Source organism: Euleptes europaea, chromosome 2 (assembly GCF_029931775.1).
Source record: "Euleptes europaea isolate rEulEur1 chromosome 2, rEulEur1.hap1, whole genome shotgun sequence".
Classification (NCBI taxonomy): Eukaryota; Metazoa; Chordata; class Lepidosauria; order Squamata; family Sphaerodactylidae; genus Euleptes; species Euleptes europaea.
In genome coordinates, this window is record NC_079313.1 from 96,076,667 (window position 1) to 96,102,556 (window position 25,890).

General features: G+C 42.2%; 1 protein-coding gene across 1 annotated transcript; it reads left to right on the forward strand.

Annotated features, from left to right (window-relative positions):
* Positions 1–655: 655 nt before the first annotated feature.
* DDX20 (DEAD-box helicase 20) lies at positions 656–11,463 on the forward strand. The gene is made up of 11 exons (XM_056844251.1): positions 656–848; positions 2,132–2,226; positions 3,339–3,507; positions 3,766–3,880; positions 3,970–4,112; positions 5,156–5,294; positions 6,057–6,119; positions 7,128–7,206; positions 8,483–8,588; positions 8,675–8,776; positions 10,338–11,463. Exons 1-11 carry the CDS (start codon positions 656–658, stop codon positions 11,438–11,440), a joined length of 2,307 nt encoding a protein of 768 aa, XP_056700229.1. The 3' UTR covers positions 11,441–11,463.
* The last annotated feature ends 14,427 nt before the right edge of the window (positions 11,464–25,890 follow it).

The window sequence follows — 25,890 nt, forward strand, 5'->3', positions numbered from 1 at the left end:
TTTATGGAGTCCGTCCATCTCTTGTTGGGTCTTCCTCTTTTCCTGCTGCCCTCCACTTTTCCTAGCAGGACTGTCTTTTCCAGTGACTCTTGCCGTCTCATGACGTGATTAAAACACGACAGCCTCAGTACAACCTTATGGGCACCAATACTTCGAAGTCCCACCGATTTCAATGGGTACACGCCCAGGACAGCACAGGTACTGCAGCACAGAAGGACTAAATGCAGCAGAAAACACAAACCCCGAACACTGTACACCCCCGACAAGCCCTTCAACCTCCCCCATCTCCTTTCTCTATCCCTGTAAAACCGCCTTCCAAATTCTTGACGAATTTGACCCTTCTCCTCGCCCGTTGCCCGAGCTTCCTACGCTCACCCCCGCCGGCCTGAATGGTTCTGCCCTCCACCAACCAACCAGCCAGTCGCCGCTCATTTCTCGCGCATCCTCTGTTCGCGCCTGCGCTCCCCCTCCCCATGGTCTCGACCCGTTTCTCCGGGCCCGCTCGTTTGTTCTGCGCGCGCAGCGGACGTTTGCTCCCGCCGTGGTTCTGCGCGCGCAGCGGACGTTTGCTTCCGCCGTGGTTCTGCGCGCGCATCGGACGTTTGCTCCCGCCGTGGTTCTCGCGACGTTTCAGACCAGGCTTCTTTTTTTGAAGATGGCCGACGCTGCTGTGCCGGCCGCGGCTGAGACCTGGCTCCGTACCCGGGACGTTCTTGTGCCGGAGGGTCCCGAGGATTTCGGGTCGCTTCTGCTGTCGGCGCCGGTGCTGGAAGGGCTGCGAGCCGCTGGGTTTCTAAGGCCTTCTCCGGTGCAGCTCAAAGCCATACCGTTGGGTCGCTGCGGCCTCGGTGAGGGGCGGGGCTTGGGATCTGGGATAGAGAGCATGGGCATGGGGTCGAGGGGCGGGGGCGATAAAGGTTGGTGTCAGAAATGAGGTCAAGATGCGAGTCTCGATCATAGAGTTGGAAGGGACCACCAGGGTCATCTAGTCCAACCCCCTTCACAGTGCAGGAAATTCACAACTCCCTCCCCCTCACATACCCAGAGACCCCTAATCCATGCCCAGAATATGCCCAAGATGCCCTCCCTCTCATGATCTGCCTAAGGTCATAGAATCAGCATTGCTGACAGATGGCCATCTAGCCTCGGCTTAAAAACCTCCAGGGAAGGAGAGCTCACCACCTCCCGAGAAAGCCTGTTCCACTGAGGAACCGCTCTAACTGCTAGAAAATTCTTCCTAATGTCTAGATGGAAACTGTTTTGATTTCATTTCAACCCGTTGGTTCTGGTCCGACCTTCTGGGACAACAGAAAACAACTCAGCTCCATCCTCTATATGACAGCCCTTCGAGTACATGGAAGATGGTAAAGATGCTCCTTTTGGTGGTGGGTGGAAGTATAGAATCACAGAGTTGGAAGGGACAACCAGGGTCATCTAGTCCAACCCTTTGCACTGTGCAGGAAATTCACAACTGTCTCCCCCCAAATAATAATGTAATAATATATTATATATATTATAACCATGTGTTATATATAATAACCATACAGATTTAATTGGCACATTTTTGCAGGGGTTATTGACAAAGCCATGCTTCATCTGTGGGGTTTTAACCCCTTTATTTGTTAGGGTTAATTTTTTAATCCCATTTCTTGACCAAAAATTGGTTCCCAAAACTGGTTGCATAAAGTTAAAAGACACAGTACTTGTGGCAGATGTATATGAGTTAAAATAAGCTTTAGGTTGGTGTACTAGGAGATAAAATACACAAGGGAAGGGGAGTAGAGAGAAGGAGGAATAGTGTTATGGCAGTACCAGAATGGAGGGAAGCAAGATTAGACTGTCTCATCTGCCAAGGAGCCCCTATATGTTGGAGGAAGCATTAGGGTTAATGTTCATGTGGGACACTTACAAGGTCTCCCTGCCATGCTGTGATAACTTAGTACGCATCTAACATTATGTTGTGGCTGCACCTTGCAGAGAAAAGTTAGTCGTGGACAAGCTGTCATCTGAAGGAAGCCTCTCTTTTGTTACTTGAAAACAAATTCCTAATGTGTGAAGCTCTTATCATCCTGGCTTCCCTGAAGTGATCTCTTGGCTGCTTCATGAACTAGATCGTTTCTGTCTTTTTTAGATCTTATTGTGCAAGCAAAATCTGGCACTGGTAAAACCTGTGTTTTCTCTACAATCGCACTTGACTCCCTTATCCTGGAAAGCCCAGTTACACAGGTAGGAATGCATACTTGTATAGACAATATCCATGTCATTTCTTAGCCCACTAAAATGTTTATCAACCTGTCTGCCCAAGTAGATTCATATTGCTTATTTGTGAAGTATTGGTGGCCTTAAATCAACCCTTTCACTTTTTCCAGTTTGTAAATGGTTCTGCGCCTCAAGGAAGGCACTTACTCAAGAATTACCCTTTGTTTGTTTGATTTCAACATTGATGTAACAACTCTTCAGAAAACTGCTTGAGGTAGCTTACAACATAAAAGATAAAATAATAAAACTGAAAGTAATTAAAATTAATCATTAAAACCCAATAACAAAAAAGCACATAAAACCTCAGAGCATAAAACATTTGGCAGTTATTCTGAAGTGATGAACTTTTGAAATTGAAGTCAAAACTGAAATTGTCTGCGTTCTCTTGCCATGTCTGTTTAGAACTCTAAAGTTTAACATTGTAGGACCAGATCAATTTAATATCAGTGGCGAAGTTGATTATGCTTCTTCAGCACAAATAGTGCAATTTTTTTGCCCCTACCCCAACAAGCCAGGGGCTTGCAAATCTTTTGAAGTGAAAGCTGCTTCTAAGCTTACTATACTTTCGGAGACCTGCTTGTGCAGTAACTATGCTGTTTATTTATTATTTAAGTCATATCCATTTTGACTTTCCACCCGATTCAGGGTCCCCAAGGTGGAGAACACAAAAACACTTCAGGCGGTAAACCATTTTGGACATTAAAACTTATTTAAAACAATATACATATAAAACAATATATGCAGAGGCAAGCCCAAAAATGCCATTGTACCTCCCATCTTGTCCTATTCCACCTCCTGGCATCACAGGCCAGCTATGAGAGTGAGGCAACACTTTAGGGTCTCTACCCACACACTGAGAGCCATGGCTTTCAGGCTGCTCTTTAAAGAAACTTTTGTAAAAGTGACATGTGGTGATTTGCTTTTATCAAAATAATGTTTGTCCAAAATTGGCTAAGAATTTGCCATCTGATAACATTGATACTGTTAAAGAGGTCAGTTATTGATGATTGGGAGGAAAGGTCATGTATTTGTTTTGTTGTCCCTATAACCTATTAACAGCCTAATCTTCCTTATTTCAGATTCTGGTTTTGGCTCCTACCCGAGAAATTGCTGTACAGATTCATGCCGTTATTACAACTATTGGGATTAAAATGGAAGGTCTGGAATGTCATGTCTTTATTGGAGGGACCCCTTTAAACCAAGACAAAATCAGGTTGAAAAAGTGTCACATAGCAGTTGGCTCCCCTGGTAAGAGCATATGTCATCTGAGGCCTCTTAGCTTTATTTTTAGTGATGCAGTATCCTGTGCTACAAAAACTGGCATGCATTTGATATCCTGCAGCTGCAGGAAGTAATTTGTGAGACATTTTTAACAGGGTGCTATTTTTAAATAAGTTTTCCCCAAATTGATAAATGGGTGGTTAGAATTGTTCAATTTTAGATTTACATGGATATAGTTGTTTCCATACATGCTTGAGATACCAAAGTAAGCGTTTTCATTGGCAGGTCGCATAAAGCAGCTTATAGAGTTGGACTATCTCACTACAGCCAGCATTCGCCTTTTCATTCTTGATGAAGCAGACAAGCTTCTGGAAGAAGGCAGTTTCCAGGAGCAAATAAAGTAAGTGTGTTCTAGTAGTCATATTTATTTCTAATATGATTTGAAATGCTTACTTTGAATAACCCTTCTTTCTTTTTCTCTCCCATCAGTTGGATTTATTCTTCTTTGCCAGCCAACAAACAGATGTTGGCTGTTTCAGCCACCTATCCTGAATCCTTGGCCAATACTTTAACTAGATATATGAGAGATCCCACATTTGTGAGATTGAATCCCACTGACCCAAGTCTCATTGGTATGTATGTTTGTGGTCTTTGACCACTGATTTACGCTTATCAACTAAAGGATCAATTCCAGTTTCATGTTCAAAAGCTTGTACATGTGCATAGCCCCAGTGATTCAATATTTCTGATTAATGTGTTTACAAATACATCTGTGTGATCTTTAAAAAAATAGTAGTTGGGGCAGCAAATTTTAGATAATGTTCTCATTGATGTGGAGCTGAATTGCTGACCTATTACTATTTGTTTAAAGTAAACATCCAAAACGGTACCAATGGTTCCCAATATGATGTAATGAGCCATTTTGCATGTTTCTAACTGAACAAGGAATGTAGCCACAATTGTCTTTCAGACTGATCTGAAATGTACTGACTTAGCCCCATTGGTTTTAGCCTTGCAGAAGGATGTTAAGCATATTTACTCAGAAGTAAATAATCCATTCATCAGGATTTATTCCCAAGTAACTGCATAGGATGGGAGCCTTAGTCTCCTGACTCAGTTTCTAGTACATGCCTTTAGTGAGAATTAAAAGGCCACAATGAGTGATGCATTTTTGCATCCTGAAATTTCCTCAAAAAGAGGACATAAAAAGATTTTTTGCTTTTTACAGATACTATAACATGCTTTCTTAAGTTTTGTCACTGCTTGGTTTTTATAATTAAGTGCTTCTCCACAAAACCCCCAATTCTGAATTTTAGTGAGTCGGATCCTGTGATTCCATCACATCAATAGCAGCACCTTCATCATGTAAAAGTAGTTTCAGGAGATGTTTTCTGCTGGAGGAAGAGTCTTGATGCTAGGGAAAGCCTTTGATTGTAGCATAATAGGATCCAGCTCTGTGTTTTTTGAAGAGCTGTGTTGTTTAATCTTGGTTAACCATGTCAACACATAGATGCTTAGTATAGGGTGTGCTATGCCCATATAATATAATTTTTATGATTCAAGCATTCTTATTGGAGTGAACACTTCTTAATTGGTAAGTTTCTATCCTGCTGTTCCTTTAAGGAACTTGTTTATATTCAATATATTTAATCCCATCTTTAATTTTTTGGGGTAGGGTTGAAGCAATACTTCAAAGTTGTGAATTCGCATCCATTACCACATAAGACATTTGAAGAGAAGGTGGAGCATTTACAGGAGCTCTTCAGCAAGATTCCCTTCAATCAGGCTTTGGTCTTCTCAAATCTACACAGTCGGTAATTCCCCCCTCCTCATTTTTAATATGGTGGTGGAAAGTGCCTTCAAGTCACACCTGACTTATGGCGACCCCATAGGGTTTTCAAGGTAAGACATGTTCAGAGGTGTTTTGCCATCGTTTGCCTCTGCGTAGTGACCCCTTGTTTCCTTGGTTGGTCTCCCATCCAAATACTAACCAGGGCTAACCCTGTTTAGCTTCCGAGATCTAAGGAGATCAGGCTACTCTGGGTCATCCAGGTCAGGGCATTTTTAATATAGAATAATGTTAAAAAATGGATTCTAAATATTTATTCAGTGGTGCTTCTATTTCGTAATTGAGTGCTCATGAAACTGAGGAGAAAGATGTCGGCAAAAAAGCTGAAGTACTATTGTAAGCCTGAATAAGATATATCAAGTTTAGGTCATTGTACAAAGCTGAACTTGAAAGATAAAACATTAGAACAAGTTTTGCTTTGAAAAAGTACAGGTCCCTTGTATCTTTATTGTTATGTACCTAAAACAAATGAAGAGTTATGCTTTGAAAAGGTACAGGTCCCTTTTATCTTTATTGTTATGTACCAAAAACAAATGAAGAGTTAATCATGTATGCAATGAATGATGTAGGAGAGTAAAAAGATACCCTTATTAAGGACCAGCTATGTAGTTACAACTTATTGTGCAGAGAATAACATTAATCTTACCAATCTAAAACAGCCAGGCAGCTTGGGGAGAATAGACTGAGGGAAAACTTGGACTCTTTTGTCTCTCTTTTGTCTCTTTAGAGCTCAGCACTTGGCAGATCTACTGACATCCAAAGGCTTTCCTGCTGAATGCATTTCAGGCAAGTCTGTAGGCCAGGGGTCCCCAGTCTTGTAGAGAGAATGGGCACTTTTGGAATGTTGAGAACAGTTAGTGGGCGCAACCGCAAATGGCTGCAGTGGAGAGACATAGTCAACAGCAAAAGGGCTGCCATGGGAGCTTGAGTGGATCACAAAATGTTGGGAAGTTCCAAGCCTCGCATCTTCCTATGATGAAGGCATTTGTTTGTGGATGGGTGTTTTCTGCAGATACGAAGAAGAGTTGGTTTTTATATGAGTTGGGAAACAAATCCAGTTCACCATATTAGCCTCTGCTGCTCGTGTGGAGGAGTCGGGAATCAAACCCGGTTCTCCAGATCAGAGTCCACCGCCACAAACCACTGCTGTTAACCACTACACCACGCTGGCAAAGGACCTGTGGCCTGGGCTCTTCTGAAGGACATCGTGTTGCAGTGAGGTGGAGGATAGCCAGATTTGACTCTGAGAGTATGCGCCAGGAAACATGATGATGCACACCACGGTGGGGATAGCTGCTGTAGACCTTGTTTTCCTTTCATTTGATGCAAACATATTGTTGGTATGTAGATTTGGTGGTACTCAGAGCAAGAGGGTTCAGGTGTGTAAGTGGGCAGGTTGCTTTGCATTCTAATCATGTTTATTTTTCCTCAGAAGTCTTACTGAACTTAGTGAGATTTACATTAAAATAAGTATGCATCGGACTGCAGCCTTAGGCTAGGATATTATGAATAGCAAAGTATTTCCTTGTGTTTAAAGGATTAGTCTCATATTTTTTACTGAGATGTGGCATTAAAAGTGTTCCAAATTATGTTCTATTCTCAGCATGTACACTAGATAAATGAGAAATGACCTTGAGGGGGTGGACAAATGTTGACTGGGTTTTGGCTCTGATCAAGCACTGATTCGGTTCCAGTGGATGAAAACAAAACAACACAGTGTAAATTACTCTAATGACTTGGCTAGTGAGATTTTTTTCGCTTCAATGCTTGATCATTTTGACTTTGTTTCTCTAGGCAGTATGAATCAGAACCAGAGACTTGACGCCATGGCTAAACTCAAGCAGTTCCATTGCAGAGTGTTGATTTCAACTGATTTGGTGAGGTTTTCCTCTGAGCAAGTAAAATATATGGGCATGCATCCTGTGGAGCATGTATATAAGGATGCTTGTGAACATGGTTCTTCCCTGTATTCGGCAGTTGCTGTGACCTTCAAAATACAGCTCATGGGGAAAAACGCTACATAGCCTGCAGGAGATGGAGGCAGCAGTGAGGAGGGGAACCAGGCTGACCCTGATCCTGTGCTAATGGAATATTATGCAGCAGCGAAAACATCACTGATGGAAGAAGCAGGAGAGAACAATTTTTGTCTGGTTCTTTTCACTGCAGTTGCATGGCTTTTGGTCTCTGTGAGCCACATAACCTCCAACATCCATATTTTAGAAGTCTTGGGGGATGGCTGGGGAAAGGCAGGAAAGGACTGTGTTCTAAGCATCCTCTTGAATATGCTCCATGGAATCTATTATTTATATTTAATACGGGGTCTCAATCTAGGGGCATGACAACAACTGGAATTTTTGTGGGCTCTAGGCAATCCTGTATATATATTTTTTCTCTAAAAGTCGATCTCACGTAGCTAAGGGTGTGCTTTTCTTGTCCTCAAATATTTTTAAATCAAAAGGAAAAGATACTGAGTATTCTTATGTGAAAACAATGGATTGAAAATACCACTCATTTTCTGCTTTCTTGATTCTGATGCTTTATATGTAGGGAGCATTTATACTTCACCTTTTCTACAAATAGCAGAACCCAAGGTAGCTTACAGAGCTCATGTTCTAATTCTGTTATCCATCATGTAATTAAATTATTTTCCCAGTAAAACTTGTACACATTTTCTTCCAAGCAAAAACTCAGGATAGAGCATTCCATACCCTTTCACTTGTAATGTTAAAAAAAAGTCTTGTTGAAAGATATCTTCAGAAAGTGTGTCCTTTTGGTTGCATTAGAATTATTAAAATTTAAACAACAAATTATGGTCCTACACCCCACTTAAATATGCCTGACTTCTAGGATTCAACGCACTGACTTTAGTGTTACAACATTGAAGTAAGCTGCTTGAGGAATGCCACCTGTTCTATTTTAGAGATCCTTCTTGAACTATAGAACAAATGAGTTGTTTTGTATTCTGATCCATTTCTTTTTTCATTTTTTTTTGTCCAGAACTAGGGAATCGGCAGGTTTTTTTATTTGCGTTTGGAATAATTGATCTAAACTGATGCCTTTTATGATGTGCTTCACTTGACTATTGTTCACTTTTTACAATTCCTTTGACTTTTTGCCTCCCCCCTCCCCCCCTTGCCTCCTCTCGGCTATTAGACCTCCCGTGGAATTGATGCTGAGAAGGTGAATCTGGTAATTAACTTAGATGTGCCTTTGGACTGGGAGACATACATGCATCGGATTGGCAGAGCTGGGCGCTTTGGTAAATGCTGCTTTGAGTGTGATGTGCAGTGGCGGGTGGAGGGTTCACAACTCCCTGCTAACTTACTATTCTCTGCTTTGCTACAGGAACTTTAGGGCTAGCAGTGACTTATTGCTGCCGCGGGGAGGAGGAGAATGTGATGATGAACATTGCACAGAAATGTAACCTTCGGCTTCTTCCGTTACCAGGTATAAGTCTCCTAGTGTGTGGGGGAGCTTGTTGCTTGAATTGAACTGTGCCATTTATAAACAGCCGCAGTGTAGGTGTCTTAGAGTTAATGAGGCCATTCATTGATCACTCAGGCATAGTCATCCTGAATGATAGTGGCTTGTGAGTTTTCTCCTGAGTGGAAGTGTGGAATTGGTTTCTGGGAAACAGTACATTGATTCTTAATTGTTAAAAAAGGCCTGCAATGTAATAACAGTCAGCAACATGATAAAGAGCATAATAATTAAGACACTAAATAAAATGAATTAGAGTTATGTTCAGTTCCATGAAAACTTCCCCCTGAGCTGTGCCTTTCAACTTATCTCAGCAGTTTCTAAGGGGAAGGATGGCATGGGTGATGTCTAATTACTTCCCTTCCTGACCTTTTCCTGCAGAAGATCATCAAACACAAGCTGTTTTTACGATTGCAGAAAAGCTCTCTCTCTTTCCTCCCCCCCCCCGGTCCATCCTTAAATTGCAGCTCCTGTAAATGGAGGTGTGGGTTGGGGAGAAGGAAACTCATGTAAAATAATCATGGCACTGCATGTAAAATAATCATAGCACTACACACAACATGTAGCTTTGCCATTATCACCTTCACACTGGAAAGAGTGTTTTTATTGCAAGGACCTTGTGGGGTATTAAAATGAAAGGTAGGTGTAATAGGAGAGAGTTCAGAAGCCCTTTTCAGTAGTTGAAAGGAGAAGCAACAATTCACCCCCTCTACCATAAACAGGGTGAGAAGCTGGTTTTTAAACAACAGGACAGCAGGTTTAGAAAGCTTTTCCTTCCCAACTGTAAGAGCGGTATTGGAATGGAATACCCTGTCTAGATAGGTAGTAAGTTTTCTTCTGGAGGTTTCCAAAGGAAGGCATATGTCAAAGGTATCTGCCTGTTATGTACTGGACTTTTATCTTGCCCTTTGTCCAAACAGCTGAGGGCAGTGGTCCCCCCGCCCACCCACACTCTTTTAGTAAAGTGAGCTGGATTGAATGGGTTGGAATGAAAGAGTATAACTGGTTCAAGATGAGCTTCATAGCTGCATGGGGAACATACGTATTTTGGCTATATGGTATATTGCTTTGAAATAGAGGCTTTGGGTTTATGATTTCAGTCTCTGATTATTCTACAGTACTGTGTAAACTTCACTTAACGTTTTAGTCACAATTTTGCCTGGATGCTAAGTAGTGCAAATGAAGGCATGCTAGAGGAAAGCAGCCTCTCTACTCGCACCGCAACCTTGTTTGCCCCTCCTCCCACTCAGGTATAAGAGGGGAGGACAGATTGGGAGTCCAGAGCAGGAGGGAGGGGAATCTGCCATTCTGTCAGAGGAGCTGCTGTGTTGATCAAACAGTAGCAAAGATTTTAAACCCTTGTGTTTATCTTCTTCCTTTTTACCTCAAACTGTGAGATAAATTTGGGTTGGGAGAAGTAAACAGGTGCATTAGAGTTGAAAGACTGAATTTGATGGATGTGGTGATATATCTTAAAATGAAACACATTCTTATGAGTCTTCACTGGTGGTGGGTTTTTTTTTTAAAGAGCCTGTACCGCCTGAGTTGATGGAACAATTTGAAGACAGAGATGTAGAAGTCACTGCTGTCTCTTATCCCAATGCTTCATTGCAATCCACTCTGCCTGTTAAGCAACCAGAGGGGCCAATGCAGCACATGGCAGTAGGCAGCAGTTCACAGAAGTCCTCCTCTGTTACTGCTTGTGAAAATCTTCCTGCAGCTAAGCCAAAACAGGCCCTCAAACAAAAAAAGGCACCGAAAAGTAGGGCGGAGCACAGCAACACAAAGAGAACAATCACGGACCAGCAGTCTTTCCATTGCACCACAGAGCCAAAATGCCACCCGAAACTAGTTGTCGAAACTGGCGGGCAGCAGAACAAGCAAGAGGAAGACAAGGAAGCTTTAAGAAACTTACTTCCCAAGATACCTTGCCTGTCTTCTTATAAGACCGATCAGTCCACCAATACATGGAGCATGGCTAAGTTTGTCGAGGATTATGAATACTTCATTAAGGAAGGATTGGAGAAAGAGGTGGAAATTGTAAGAAGCTATACAGGGCCTGGAGAGCATCATTCCAGAAATGATGCCTTGGATTGGAAAGGAATGGAACCCAGCACATGTGCAGTGACGACAGCTGATACGTGGACTGGGGAATCTGACAGTGATAGCAGCAGTTACAGTTCTGGATCATTAACCTATAGCTCAGAGGACCAGTCACATAGCAAAGCTTCTTCAGATACACAGAAAGGAGAGGATGGTGAGCTCTCAACAGATCAGACTTTTCCAAGACACTCTCAGCCATTCCGTGGTGCCCCTGAACGAAAGGAGATTCCAGAGCCACCTCTGCTTCAGAAGAGTAAACAGAATGTGAATCAGAACAGGCAGAGCTGCTACCCTCCTGCTGCCAACCCCTCTAAGAAGGGGGCTGTAAAAGGTGCCCCCCAGTGTAAACCTGATCCCTCTTTCCTCCGTGAGAATCAGAGTTATGAGGAATACTGGAAAGCATATTATCAGGCATACCGGGACTATTATGCTACAGCTTCTTATTCGTACGATCGCATGTATAACTGGCTGACTGCTTATCGGGCCAATGCAGTCTATGTTGAAGAGTTGCTGAGAGGTCATCAGTGATGGGCAAGCCCTCCTAGATGTACATGTAGTGCGAGGTCGCCTCTCTGCTTGGATTGAACCATTTAAATATCTTTTTCATTCAATGTAAGTATTGTTTGTTACGCATTCCAGAAAATAAAAGTCTGCAACATGTTTTGCTAATTAAAAATCATGACAAATGGTGAAATTTCATTTTCATTGTGTGGGTATTTGTAGATACTTTGAAAGTGTTTTTAGGGCATTCAATGTATTAAGCCCATCCCTGCTTCGTCAGAAACCTATTGAACATGGCCACCTTTTTTTGGCCCATTTTACTGGCCTTTGGTAAAGATTTTCTTTGCTTCTCATTTATTGTGCACTTGGTGCTTTTCAGGATTTAACAAGCTCAGTTTGGGTCTTCAGCAGTGGGATAGTTTAGTGAACAATAGTGGGTCAAATCTTGTGGCTCTGATCCTCTAATGGTGGCACTTACCTTTTAGCACAAGGAGCTTCCTGCTATACAGGAGGCTCTTCTAAGAGATGTCTACCCATTTTGGAGGAAAGTTCTGCCATTAGGGCAAGTGGTCTCTTAATATCCAGCACACAGCCATTTCTTTCCATCTTCTCTGAACCCAGATGAGGTCATTGTGAGATTATTCCCTCAGGATATTCCTGTCCTGAAAAGCTCAGTTCCTTGGAGCTAATTGTCAAGAATGCTGGTTTCTTTCTTCTCTCTGTAGTGGAGAGCATGAGCAGAAAATTAACCTCTATAGCACAATTTTTTGCATGTCTATTTGGAAAAAGTCCCAGTATGTTCAGTAGGGCTTATTCCCAGGTAATAGGTTTATTGCCCTAGTTAGCTGAAGTGGAGAGGGGCCACGCTGTTTTTGTGTTGCATATCATGTAACCGAATGTTTGAGAAATTGATCAGATTTCAGGAAAACTTTTAGAAAGCTAGTTCTTCATAATAAGGCACCAGCTCTTAAAAATGATTTCCTAAGTAGTGGTTTCATTGAGCTCTATCTTTATTATTCCTTATGAATGTTTTCTCACATCCCACTTTATTATAATATTCCCTTACTAAAGCTTCTTGTGTTATGTATACATATGGGCCAAGACAAGATCTATAGCAGTAGGTTGGCTGCTTGAAATGTCAGCTTTCCTTAACAAACAGATTTCTATCTATCATGATGAATAATATTTTTAAAACTACATGGCAGGCATCTGTTAAAACTTGGAAGTCAAAGAGAATTTATAGAGGGGCTTCTGTATTGCTAGAAACTTAGCCCTTCTATGGCTCCCAAATTCTTATTACTTGGCAATATACCCTCTTTCCATTAATTACCTTTTAGGCACTGGAATACTTTTCGTAAGGCACATGTTTTTAGCAGAAGGTCCTACTCTTCTGTATTAAAATGTATTTTTATTTGCCAGTACAAATTATGCAGCCCCTGCTGAGCCGCAACCCTAGCGGGTTCCTTCTGTTTAGAAGTGGTCTAAATAAAAGGCGTACCTCAATTAATGCTTGTTGCTGATTTAAATAAAATTTAATTAAAACTGTATAAATAACACTTCCAGAACTAGATTGGGTTAGCCGTATGATAGGAACGATTTTAATTATATATGTTAAAAAAACTCCGAACCTATCATAATTGGACCGTCCTCCTGAGGGTTCCAATATCAGGCCTGCCATGCATAAGGGAAAACTTTAATTAGAAATGAAATTACCTATTAGCTCTGAAACTAATTGGCCTGTTTTGTTTCAGCTGCTCTGTAGCCAATCTAAAATCAAGACTGGGTGGCTGGCTGGCTGAATGGGTAAATGCATGAGTAATGGCCTACAGAGAGGCTTCTCTTACAGTCTTGTTCAAATCCTGCATAGATTGAAAGTGGGACTCTGTTGCAGTTTGTCTTCTGTACCCATGACTTCCCTATCCTTGCAGTTAACCTAATTCTTGGCCCATGAGGATGTGTATAGTTGCACTCCAGTCTGTAGCTCCAGGATCGGGTACGCACACAGCTCGGTTCTAAGGAAGGGCTGCTTAGTCGCTTTACACTTTCCAGAAGGTTAGGCTGCTGGTGCTCGGAATCCCTGTGTGTAGTTTGGTATTACAGTGGCGAAGCATGAGAGTGGGAGATTTGTCTGGTTGTGCTGCTCAGTATCGTGTCTATCTTGAACATCCTCTTAAAGCTGTAATGAGGATTAAGATGAGGTGAGAGTGATCAAAAGGAAAGCAGAAGACCACACTTGGAATCATTGTGCCTTCCCTAAGGACTAGGGATAAATGAGAAAGCTGATGTCTGCATGACCTGCTTGTGAAATTCCAGGGACACGTGGCTGCAGTCTGCTGGATGGGATGGACACTGGATGTGATCTTGCAAGGCCGCAAAGAACTGCAGGTGCTAGTCAATGACTGAAGTAGCGTTCCTGCACAACAATTTGTATCTTAGTTTTCACTTGTGGAGAAAAATGATGCCATCTAGTGCAATACATGGTTAATAACAGGAATAATGAAGAAATGCTTCTTTTAAATCATAACCCTTTGGATTTTATCACATTGTTCATTTAGCAACAGTACTAGAGATGTCCACTTCTCAGGTTTTCCTGTATTGGGCTACCTTGTTGCTTCCCAAAGGAATCCTGCTTTCTCTGCAGTTTCTTTGAATGCCTTGAGCCAAGATTTCCCTCTTTCTCTTTAGTTCATTGTAGGATTTAGCTGATCAGTTGCTAGAGATCAGTTGCTGCCAGCATGCAGGTCAACCTTCAGTTCTATGTTGCCTGATTTCTTCACTTTGGGCTCCTGAATTCCCCCTTTGAATTCTGATTGCAGAATTTTCCAAGCTGAACGTGTCAGTTGAACTGAGTAGCATCGCAGATGTAAAATACCCCCTCTTAAAATAAAATCAATGCTAACCTTTTCAGCTACTAATTCTGAAAAACGTTTGGTGATCCATTTTATATTAAATGGAAGGTTTAACACTTGGCGGACTTGCTGTGCATTTTAGTAGCTGTCTCAGCGGCCGTCTCAGTTCTGAATTAATGCTTTGAGACTTATGTTCAAGTGGCGAAGCCAGAGCCAAGGGAATCCACGTCCAAATAAGATGTAAGTGATGCTGGTCAAGAAGGCTGATGTTCTGGAGGAAAGTCCCACTTGTTTTGGATGGACTAGAATTAGATTCACATAGCAAGTTAATAGCTACAGGGATACATACATACTTTGCTGTTTCAAAGAGGAGGTTGGTGCAATAGCCAAAAGTGCCTTCTATCAGGTGCGCCTTCTATCAGGTGCACTTTCTCCCTGTTTAGGTTTTGTCAACTTGACCACATTGAGCCATGCTATTACAACCTTGCAGTTAAACTACTGTGGCACACTGTGTTTGGGGCTGTCCCTTGAAGACAACTAGAAATTACATTTGGTTCAGAAGGGAATGGCTTTACTATTGGCATGGGCTGGCTCATGGAAATACATCTCGCTGATTTTAAAAGAACTATATTTGCTGCTAGTTTGGTTCAGAGTTCGATTGAAGGTGCTGGTTATAGCTTAAAGCCCTTCAAGGATTGGGACCCATATATCTATGTAGAAATATACCTATTTCTACATAGGTCCTCATGTGCTAGTTACGTTCTGCTAGTTTTGTCTTTTGTATCCTGGGCTGCTTTTTTGGCATCTGCTAGAACCTGTTTCTTTTCAGTAATGGCTCCTGCTTTGTAGAATGGGCTTCTTGAGGAGGTAAAGGGTGGCATCGTCTTCGGAGGCTTTCAGAAAATTCTACAGGGCTGTGCTACTTGGGAGGGTGTTTGCTGATTTGAGAGTTGCAGGCATGGGTTCTTGTCCTAATTATTATTATTATTTTTACATGTATGGTTTTAATGGAACAGATTGTTAGCTGCTTTAACTTACAAAGGAAAAAACAGGATATAAATGTTCCAATAAAAACAGATCTTTATCTTGGGAGGAAAGATCCCTTGGGTGGGTGGTGCAGCCACTGAGAATTTGAAATACACATGAAGCTGCCTTATACTGAATCAGACCGTTGGTCCACCAAGGTCAGTATTGTCTGCTCAGACTGGCAGCAGCTCTCCGGGGTCTCCGCAAAAGGTTTTTCATGTCACCAAATCCTGGTCCTTTTAACTGGAGATGCCAGGGATCGAACCTGGAGATGCCAGGTGTTGAACATACAAAGCAGAGCTTTCCCACTGAGCCACAGCCCCTCCCCCGTGTAGGCAAAAGTTACACCCGGAACTGTGTTTCTTTGTAATATAAACTGTGTAATATAAATTACTATAGGAAAGGTCTCCTAATACCTTAATTCTGATATTAACCTGACTCAGGATTCTAAAAGCAATACATGAAAGCAAAAAATGACTGGACTGTAACTGCCCACTCCAAGGCTATAGCCTGGCACATAGCACTGCTGTTTGGAGGGGTTGTTCTGACTGATGGGAATGCCCTCCCCAGTACCCAATCACTGCTACCACCACCCTGCCCAGGGTGGATAAAGAGTGCTGCTACTGAGAAACAGCTTGACTTTCGTCTCCCCTAGTTCTGTAAATGAGGACTTCTGCCAAGCTCTCTCAACAGTAGTCAGATAGAATAGCCACAGGTGAAACACTCCCACACTCCTTGAATCTCTCTCCTCAACGCCGCGTTTTAAACAGAAATTGGGGGTGGGGTTAACTTTCCTTGATAGATAGAAAATAGAAGTTAGTACAAATCACCTCATCAATGGGGTTTTGGAGACTTCAGTACTTGACTTAAGGAGTAAAAGTTGCATTGTGTTAAGTGCTGTCAAGTCGCTTCCGACTCATAGCGACCCTATGAATCAATGTCCTCCAAAATGTCCTATCTTTGACAGCCTTGCTCAGGTCTTGCAAACTGAGCTAATTTAGCTACCATCTATTAGTATTCTTTGTCACCTTCCTCTGTCTCCTGTGAGTTGGAAGACCAAGCCATCCTTGACTCCTCTGATCAAGTCTCCAGCAGCTGACATAAAATGGTTTCTCGGTCACCAGTGTCCCTGGCAATGGAAACTTTGTTGTTTGGCTTATCTAGTCACGACCTGGACTCTTTTGCATGCTTCTAATGCTTCACACTCTTAAGCAAGAAAGCTCACCCCAAATTTAAGAATCAGCAGGAATTCTTAGCTTGGTTTGTCTGCTTTGTTTTTTTTTTTTTTTTTGGTCTCATCTGGATTCTCCTGTTGCAAGCCACATTCAAGCTTGGAAATTTAACCGTAATTCCCAAGAGCCGTTTCTTTGTCTTTTCAGTGTCCACCTACCCTTTCAGCCTAAAATCCAATTTAAAAGCACACCCACTCAAAGTAACTATTACTTGTGCAGAGATCAAAAATTAAATGAGATTGCATTCTCTGTCCTTCAGGTCTGAAATGTAAGCTAGTATCCAGTTGCAGAGGTGGTATATGAAGGGCTGTTGTTACAGGCAAGTCAAGCCCTGTCTTTTGCACTGACAGCCATTGTAGTTCTAGCACAGAGTGGGGAGAATTTAATGTGGGCTGCTGTTGTGGCCGTGACACAAATTCTCTTCTTCAGTGTAGAAGGGCCCCTTTCACCTCATGGCTTCCTCTACTCCAGCCTATTATACATTGGATCTATTTCTTTTGTTAAAATGGAAGGTGCACTGACAAACGTAATATTTACCAAGTATATCTTGCATGTTTGAGTACATACCACATTTTATGTTGTGGTACCGGATGGTAGTTGGGCTCATTGAAGGCATGTGACATAGTAAACGGGTTGAAATTAAATCAAAAGAGTTTCTGTCTATAAATTAAATCAAAAGAGTTTCCGTCTAGACATTAGGAAGAATTTTCTAACCGTTAGAGCGGTTCCTCAGTGGAACAGGCTTCCTCAGGAGGTGGTAAACTCTGTTTCCCTGGAGGTTTTTAAGAAGAGGCTAGATGGCCATCTGTCAGCAATGCTGATTCTATGACCTTAGGCAGATCATGAGAGGGAGGGCACCTTGGCCATCTACTGGGCACAGAGTATGGGTCACTGTATGTGCGTGTGGGGGAGATAGTTTGGAATTTCCTACATTGTGCAGGGGGCTGGACTAGATGACCCTGGTGGTACCTTCCAACTCTATGAGTCTATGAACTTGCTGAAGTTTAGCAGATTTCAGTCTAGTCATTGCCTGGATGGGAGACCTGAAAATGCTATGCATAGGCTGCTGCCCAGGAGAATTCCCAGACTTGCCTGTGAGCTTCTACTAGAGAACCACACTATTTTAAAGGTATACCACCACCCTAATAGCGGATCAGTGACATGCTGGGGCAGCTCGAGGAGAGTGGGAGGCTTGGCAGAGGAACAGGAATGGCCAGAGCTATGAGGGCTTTCCCCCTCTGCAGAAGCAGGAAATAGCTGAGCTATAACTAATGTAAATAAATGGGAGCTGAACAGTGGCTGCAAGACAGAGCTGGCGATGGGGAGGAGGAGTAAAGTGAAGGTGACTCCCCTTCCCGCCAAGGCTGTTAAGCAATTATAGGTCCCGCCGGGGGTTGAGCCAATAGAGGGTCAGGCAGTTACCCAGCACCTTGAATTTCATGATGGAACAGGATATAGATGTAATAACTAATTGCAAGTCTATCTCAAAGGCAGGGTTGGTTAGAGGTAATTCTGTCCAAGACTGGAACAAACTACTGGAGATAACTTCAGAATATTTCTAGTGTTTGAGGAAGCCTAAGAACATAGATCCTGCAAACAACAACAACATTCAGAACATTTTCCCTCAACTGTTAAGCCAGTTTGAGGTTTTGTTTCCTGAGAAATCCTCAGCAGCCCCATCTCTTCATTTGCTGATTTCAGCCTGGTGCTGCTGAAGGTGGCTTGCATATCTCCTAGGGTTGCCAGGTCCCTCTTTGCCACCGGCAGGAGGTTTTTGGGGCAGAGCCTGAGGAGGGAGGGGTTTGGGGAGGGGAGAGACTTCAATGCTATGGAGTCCAATTGCCAAGGCGGCCATTTTCTCCAGGTGAACTGATTTCTATTGGCTGGAGATCAGATGTAATAGCAGGAGATCTCCAGCCACCACCTGGAGGGTGGCAAACCTATGTAACAGGACAAAGTATGTACAAGGTGGGGAAAGAACAATGTATGCAATGACTGACAGCCTGACAAGTGTATAACTTTATTCTTAAGAATAGTTGCTTCTGCCTTTGGACTAAAGCCTGTTATTCAGCTGAATAATCAATCTTTTAAACTTCTCCCTCCTTGGTGTGCTTATTGGGCCGAACACCAAGGGAACAATCCTGTTGGCTTTAAACTGCCTTTGCCAACAGGTAGAGATTTGACGTAATCCAAGAGCCTCATTAAAGAAATCTACAGCAAGAGTTCAGTGCTTTGTGGCACATATTCCATTTAATCCAGATTGGATACATCGGGTACAGCAGTGGCACAAGACGCAGTACTGTAAATGATATACAAGTTTCAACATATGCACTACAGATTCAAAAGAAGACAACAGGAAACTCAGGAATTTTTTATAAAGTTTTTCTCAAATGAATCTACCTGCAGTTTTGTACAGTACATTTTGTCTCAGTCGGTTGTGATGTTTCATAAGCAAAGCCCATTGAGAGTATGAAAATAGAAAATAATGCCATTGAGAGAAGATTTTGGTAACAACATAAAACTTCAATATGCAAACACCATTGCATTGGAATGTCTCACTGATTTATCAAAAATATACCATCATCACACATGTTCTGAAATATATTTCGTTGGTCCGTGGAGCCAGTTGCCATTCTGGTCATGATCACAACAGAGAACTGAGAAACGGAGACATATGAGATGGATCGTAATTTCTTCACACGGCTTTTTAAAATGCCACGCCTAGCAAAGGGATAAAAACCAATACATTTGCGCGCGTGCACACACAAAATTAAGAAACCGTTGACTGAAACCAAGACTTGAAAGAATATTTGTTATTTGGTCCTATTGCCTGATTAATCTATCATTGCTATGGTGAGAAAAAAGCAAAATAGCGGTCAATGGTAAAGTTAGCCCCGTGATTCTCAAACAGTGAAATCCTTGATCTTCAAACTGGATTTGGAAATAACCACACTGTGAACTGGGTACTCCTTCCTGTATCACACCAGCATCATGGTGTCTTCAGGAACCCCTCACAAGACTCATACCTCAATCAAGGAATCACTGATTTACTTGGGTACTTTGGCAGTTGTCACACCTGTTATGCTTCAGAGTTTAATATCACAGCGAAGCAATGGCGGTCTCTGTTCTAAACATCAGCCAGCGTTTAGGTTTAAAGGTCACTGACCATCCTGGCTAACAACTATCTCCCAAGAATGTGTGTAGTTCCTTAAAAACACCTTTCTGCCATTAATATCATTCTGTTTGACAGGATAACTCACTTGGTATCCCAAATGAAAATGCACTTATAGTTTCCGTGGGTTAACTAAATGATCATGAATTTAGCATTGTCGAACCAGGAGATTGCTTTCGAAAGCACTTCCACTTTACAGGTGAATAAACTGAGAAATCGGATAGAAAGTGGCTTTTTCCAGGAGACACAGTGAATCGTTAACAGAACTCAAAGAGTTCTGATCCAGAGATTTGCAGAATAATCCTAAGCATGTTTAATTAGAAGTAAGTCTCAATGAATCCTATGGAATTTACTCCCAGGTAAGTGTGTTTAGCATTTGTCTTAAAGAATCCTGAAGGAATTTCTCTTGGAGATGACATTTGTCTATGGCCATTGCTATTGAAAACCTGAGTTACAAATATACAGCTCAATGTATCGTGACTGATCACTTTGCAAGGGACGAGAATAGTATGCTAATTATCTCCTGGTTTTAAAATCATTAGGTGAGAAGTTATTTCACAGTACATTCTAATTCCTGGGGTGTGATAGTGGAATGCGCACAACCCCACCACTGCAAAAAGAACTACTTTTCTGTAGAAAGTTTTTGTACATCAAGCCATTTTAAAACAAGAAGTTTGTGTATTGCTTTTTCTCTTTTTGGTCTTTTTGATTTGTTACTTTAATGGTTTTGAAAGCAGAAAAGGGGAGGAGTTATTAACATTTAAAACATAATAAACATAATCTCACTCCTTTTAATAGTGGCCAGGACTTATTATAATCACAAAAGAAACCAAACATATGGTAAGGGTTTCTACACAGCTGAGGCCCTTGTATGCAAAAATAAAAATCAATTTGTAAATTAGCAACATCCCCCACCCCGCCACATGGCCCTATGTGAGCTGAATATGCTCCAGAAATAGGGTTGCCAGCTCTGGGTTGGGAAATACCTGAAGATTTTTGGGGGAGAGCCTGAGGAGGGCAGGGTTTGGAGAGGGGAGGGACTTAAATGCCATAGAGTCCAATTGCCAAAGCAGCCATTTTCTCCAGGTGAACTGATCTCTATTGGCTGGAGATCAGTTGTAATAGTGGGAGATCTCCAGCTACTACCTGGAGGTTGGCAACCCTATCCAGGAAACTTAGAATGTTAAGTGCAGCTGAGAGTCAGTTGAAGGAGATTTTGGGGACAGTGATTTCCAAATTGTTTTCCCTCCCATGGTTCCTTGCAGGCCCTGCAAGGAATCATGGGAAGTAGGGTAGCCAGCTTCGGGTTGGGAAATACCTGGAAATTTTTGGGGCAAAGCTGAGGAGGGTGAAGTTTGGAGCGGGGAGGGGCTTCAATGCCATAGAGTCCAGTTGCCAAAGTGGCCATTTTCTCCAGGTGAATTGATCTCTGTCGGCTGGAGAGCAATTGTAATAACAGGAGATCTCCAGCTAGTACTTGGAGGTTGGTAACCCTAACGGGAAGAAAAAACAATATGGCGCAGCATGTATGTATAGGTGTGCGTGTTTAATCCAATGAATGCATGCATGGATTTAATTTTGTTGTTTCCCTGTTCCTAGCAAAACAGCTATAAATGCTGTTGAAACAGCTGTAAACCCTGCCTAAGAATATCATACCTCTATCACATTCCCCCAGTTATGAGACATTATGTGGTGGATGGTATTCAATGCGGAGAATGCTCAGTAATCACATTGGCAACAATCCAGCCATTTTAGCACTTTTATTTCAATGGGAAAGCAAGCTGAGTGCATGCTTATATTGATCTCATTGAAGTCAACAGATAAGTTGCTGAGATTAGGCCCATTTCGGGTTGCCAGCTCTGGCTTGTGAAATACCGGGAGATTTTGGGGGTGGACCCTGAGGAGGGTGGGGTTAGGGGATGGGATGGGAGGGACTTCAATGAGGTATAATGCCATACAGTCCACCTCCCAAAGCAGCCATTTTCTCCAGGGGAACTGATCTCTGTTGCCTGGAGATCAGTTGTAATCCCAGATCTCCAGCCACCACCTGGAGGTTGGCAACCCTACTTATAGATCACTAAATTCCAGCATGCCCTTAGCTGTATAACCAGCTACACAAGTGTTCTTTCCTAGAAACAGATGAATACTATGTATCAGAAGAACTTCCCTCACTGATCCCAGCTTCCGGCCCGTGTTTTAATTGCTGTTTTTATATCTTTTGTATTTATTTTTGCTTTGGAATTAATTGTTTAATGGCATGTTTCTTGATTATTTTAATAGTTTTTAGTATGTGATTTTATTATGTATGTTTTATTTTGTCAGCCACCTTGTTATGCCAATAAAGGTACCTGAACTGAACTGTTAGCCACCTTGGTGGCTCTTATGAGGACAGAAAGGTGAGATATAAATTTTTGTAAATTAGAATAATATAAATCTGCAACATGGCATTCCCATGCACTTCTTTCTCTTTATGGAAGAGAATGGGAAGGCCCTAGGTATGCAATATGTTGCTTTATACCCATTGACCTCAGAGAAATCATTTTAGAATAAACAAAACGATTAGCATTTGGCTCCGATTGATATGGTAACAAGGTAGGATGCCACACATGCAAATAATGGTGCACAAGATCTTGGCCACTGTCATTCAGTGAATTCTTGTTCATGCTTATTTATTTATGAATGGTAATAAAGCTGTATGAAATGTGACATCAACTGCTAAGCGACGTGAGGAACTCAATGTTTCGGAACTGGCTTGGGATGGAAAATGCACAGGGCCACTGGTTTTGTGAGACAGCTTGACAGCAAGCAAGAAAGCACATTCGCCACAGATAGATTGATGTGGCTTTTTAGGATACAAGAGGGAGGGAGCCATGGCTGGGAAATTGCATTTTCTTCCCCAACCACTGGCTCTAATATCATAGGTGTTTTTCCTTATCTTTTTGTGCGACTCCAGCAGTGGGAGAAGCTATTCAAATGATGAAAGCTATAAATCTTGCACCTTAAATTTCATTGAAATCAATGGGATTTAAGCAAGCTTAACTGTACACAGGCTTGCAGCCTACAAATCTTGGGGAGGTGGGATCATGAGAACTGTCAGTACTCCTGCATGTCTTAGCCAAGGCAGATGAAGCAAAAGGTTTGGTGCTGTATGGTATAAGCAATATAGGAAAGGAAAAAGCATGGGTGACATATATTTTGGATAGTAAGCAAAATGCTTATCGGTAATAAAGGTGGGGAATGTGCATGGAAGGAGGGCTTGCGCGTGGCAAAACTCCTTCAGGATGTGTATGCATGTGCATATGGATACACTGTGTTACCCTATGACAATGGTCTTCAATATTGCCAGTCCTGGGATCCATCTTTAATCCCAGGAAGCAGCATGGACCTCCCCCACCCTCCTCGGGCAGCAAGCTTGTGAGTCTCTAGGCCTGCCTATGCTAAAAAGGAATCAATCCAGTCCATGGCCAAATGACATTGCTTCACCATCCTGCTGCTCTGCTCAGATTGTGTACAAAGAGAGGCAGAGGACGTACTACCCTTGTTCTCTGTACATGCTCCTTAGCAGCTGTTACTTTCAAAAAACAAAAAAACAAAAAAACCCCACATTTCTATCATGACCTGTGAGTTGAAGATCACTGCCCAGTGATGCCCATCAATGCCGGTGAAGGTTGCACCACTCAGTTCCAAGGCTACAAGGCAGGTTTTGTTGTAACCCCAGCATCATCTCTTAAGTGGGATGTGTTACTTTCATCCATCCAGGCAAGAGAGTGGTTGCTGTTCCCTCTTGTGGGAGAACAAGGATACTGCTGGGGTGGAGGCTCAACTCGAGCCTCTGCTGACCACAGTGACTCCAGTCATTGACAATCATTTGCTTCTAGCAAATTGCCTCCTTGGGTTCTGTTTCTTGGCCACACTAGAATGTGACAGAACCTTCAGCATAGGCTTTTATTCTATACATGGGTATTGTTGATTCTGTGTTTGCCATCTCAGTTTATCTCCACTATCTGATCCTAGGATTTTCTGTGCATGTACAGAAGCCTGTACAATCAAGCTGCAAATCCCTGCCAAATTCTATCAGTCCCTCAGTTACACAATATCTTGCTCTCTCAAGTACATTACTCATGTCCTACAACACATAGACAATCTGAGGCCACTAGTGCTAGTGACTATTCAGAGCTAACATCACTGATTTAGACTTAAAATGTGTGGTTTTGATTCACAGGAATTGCTTTGGAAGCTTGAAAATATTATGAAATGTTGATACTCTTAAGGAACTGAAATAAATTGCCTATTCATGTGGAAATGCAACAATCAAGTATAGAAACCAAAGCAGATTCTTGTATCTTCTGGTATTCTGACTCACTCTAGCCTAACAAAGAAACATGCAGTTTTCCATATAAAGGCACACTCAGAGTTAGGTTGGCCAGATTCAGAGCAGGGTCAGGGTCCCTTTTAAAGAGTTGTGCAGAAGAAGGGATTTCCCATGAGGCAGTTTTTCACATCTCTTGAATGACTACACTCACTGTGCAAAACTCGGTTCATGGAGGCCCTTTCCTCCATTACATCGGTTCACCCTTTTTACAATGCATCCTGCTTATTCTGTAGTGGCCTCCTTGGGACAATGTTTCACAGGAGAATCATATCAGTGATGGACAGAACAGCTAGTGTCATGACACGTTGGGTTGCTTTGCTGGTAAAGCAGCGCATTAGTTTGGTGCTTAAGATTTCTTCCCATGCCACAACATATAACCTTGCTCAATGACCTAACTGCCAGGGCTGCACCATTCATTGGCACCAACGTCTCTCTGGACTCATCCTGTTTCCAGGCAGTGGTGCTGCATAAAGGAGCTTCTGCTAAAGAGTAAGAACCAAAGATGGTCCTTTTCTATAGCAACCTATGGACCACATTAGAGCCACACCCCAGCATTCACGTCAGGGGACACAGTAAGAGAATGGAGGGAAATTATCCCCTGGGAGGCCAGCAGAGCTGGGCGCAAGAGGATTGGACAGTGGCTCAGGAGGGTCAGGCTCTTCTGCCATTGTTTATAAATACTGGTACTGGACTGGTTGTGGTTACTCAGTAATGGGTGGAAACTACCCTGCAAAGACTCAAAGGCACTTCCTTCTTTAGTAGTACTTCATTTGTTCCTTGGCAAAGTCCTGACAATAAAAATTAATCAGAACCACACTGTGGATCATTTAAGGCCTGCCTCATGTTACTAGAATAGTGGGTTCTTCAGAAACGTATTAAAGGGTTGTTGTCACATTGCTGGTTATGGAGACAAGTTCACAGCATGTCCACCATCACCACAAATCTTATTTTACAGCACAGCCCCACTTGAACATTGGGTTTGTTCAATAGCTATGCCCAGCTAGCTAGGCTGGCACCCTACGTGAATTCATCCTAGCGTGCAATGTGCAGAGATTTCATGGCAACAAACAAAAACTGAACACAAAAAAAATACAACTTGTTTTCCCAATGGAGCCACTTACATTCTGGGCATGATTTGAGGTTTGCAAAAATTGCTGTTATTCAGCAAAATAGAAAAAAAAATCCAGTTCAGAACTTTCAATGTTATGTCTTGTGGCAGTTTTCCAAGATGAAAAGGAGGCTGCAAAAGACATTGTGGTGTGGACTACTTAAAATGTATTTTAAGAAGAACACGAGATACATTAAGGGTTAAATAAATTTCAAAAGGTTGATCAATTGGGTAAAATTCACGAAAAAAAAAACAGGGTACAATCAACAAAGCTTGGTATTAGTGTAAGCCCTGTTGACATGGATGGAGGTCCTGGAAGATTGCACTCACGGGAGACACATCATGACATCACTATAAAACCTCATAGATGGTTATAACCCACAGTCCTAAACGTTCTAAACAGTATAACTATATTTAACAACTGGTGAGCTATTCTGAAACATACATTCAGCCACCTATTAACTGTTTTCTAAATTGTTTCGAAATGGTACTCTAACATAAAGCATACCCCAACAACCCAGGAGAGATCCTCCTCTTTGACAGGAACTTATACTTTGACAAGGGGAAGTCAAATATTGTTTGTTTGTTTTTATCCATCCAGCCAATGCAACCCAGAAACGGTCACTAAGAGCCACAGGATTGTATTACAAAATGAGACACGGTGTCAGTCCATGCAAAACGGCTGGCTCCTGAAGTAATCCTACCAAGGACAGATCCA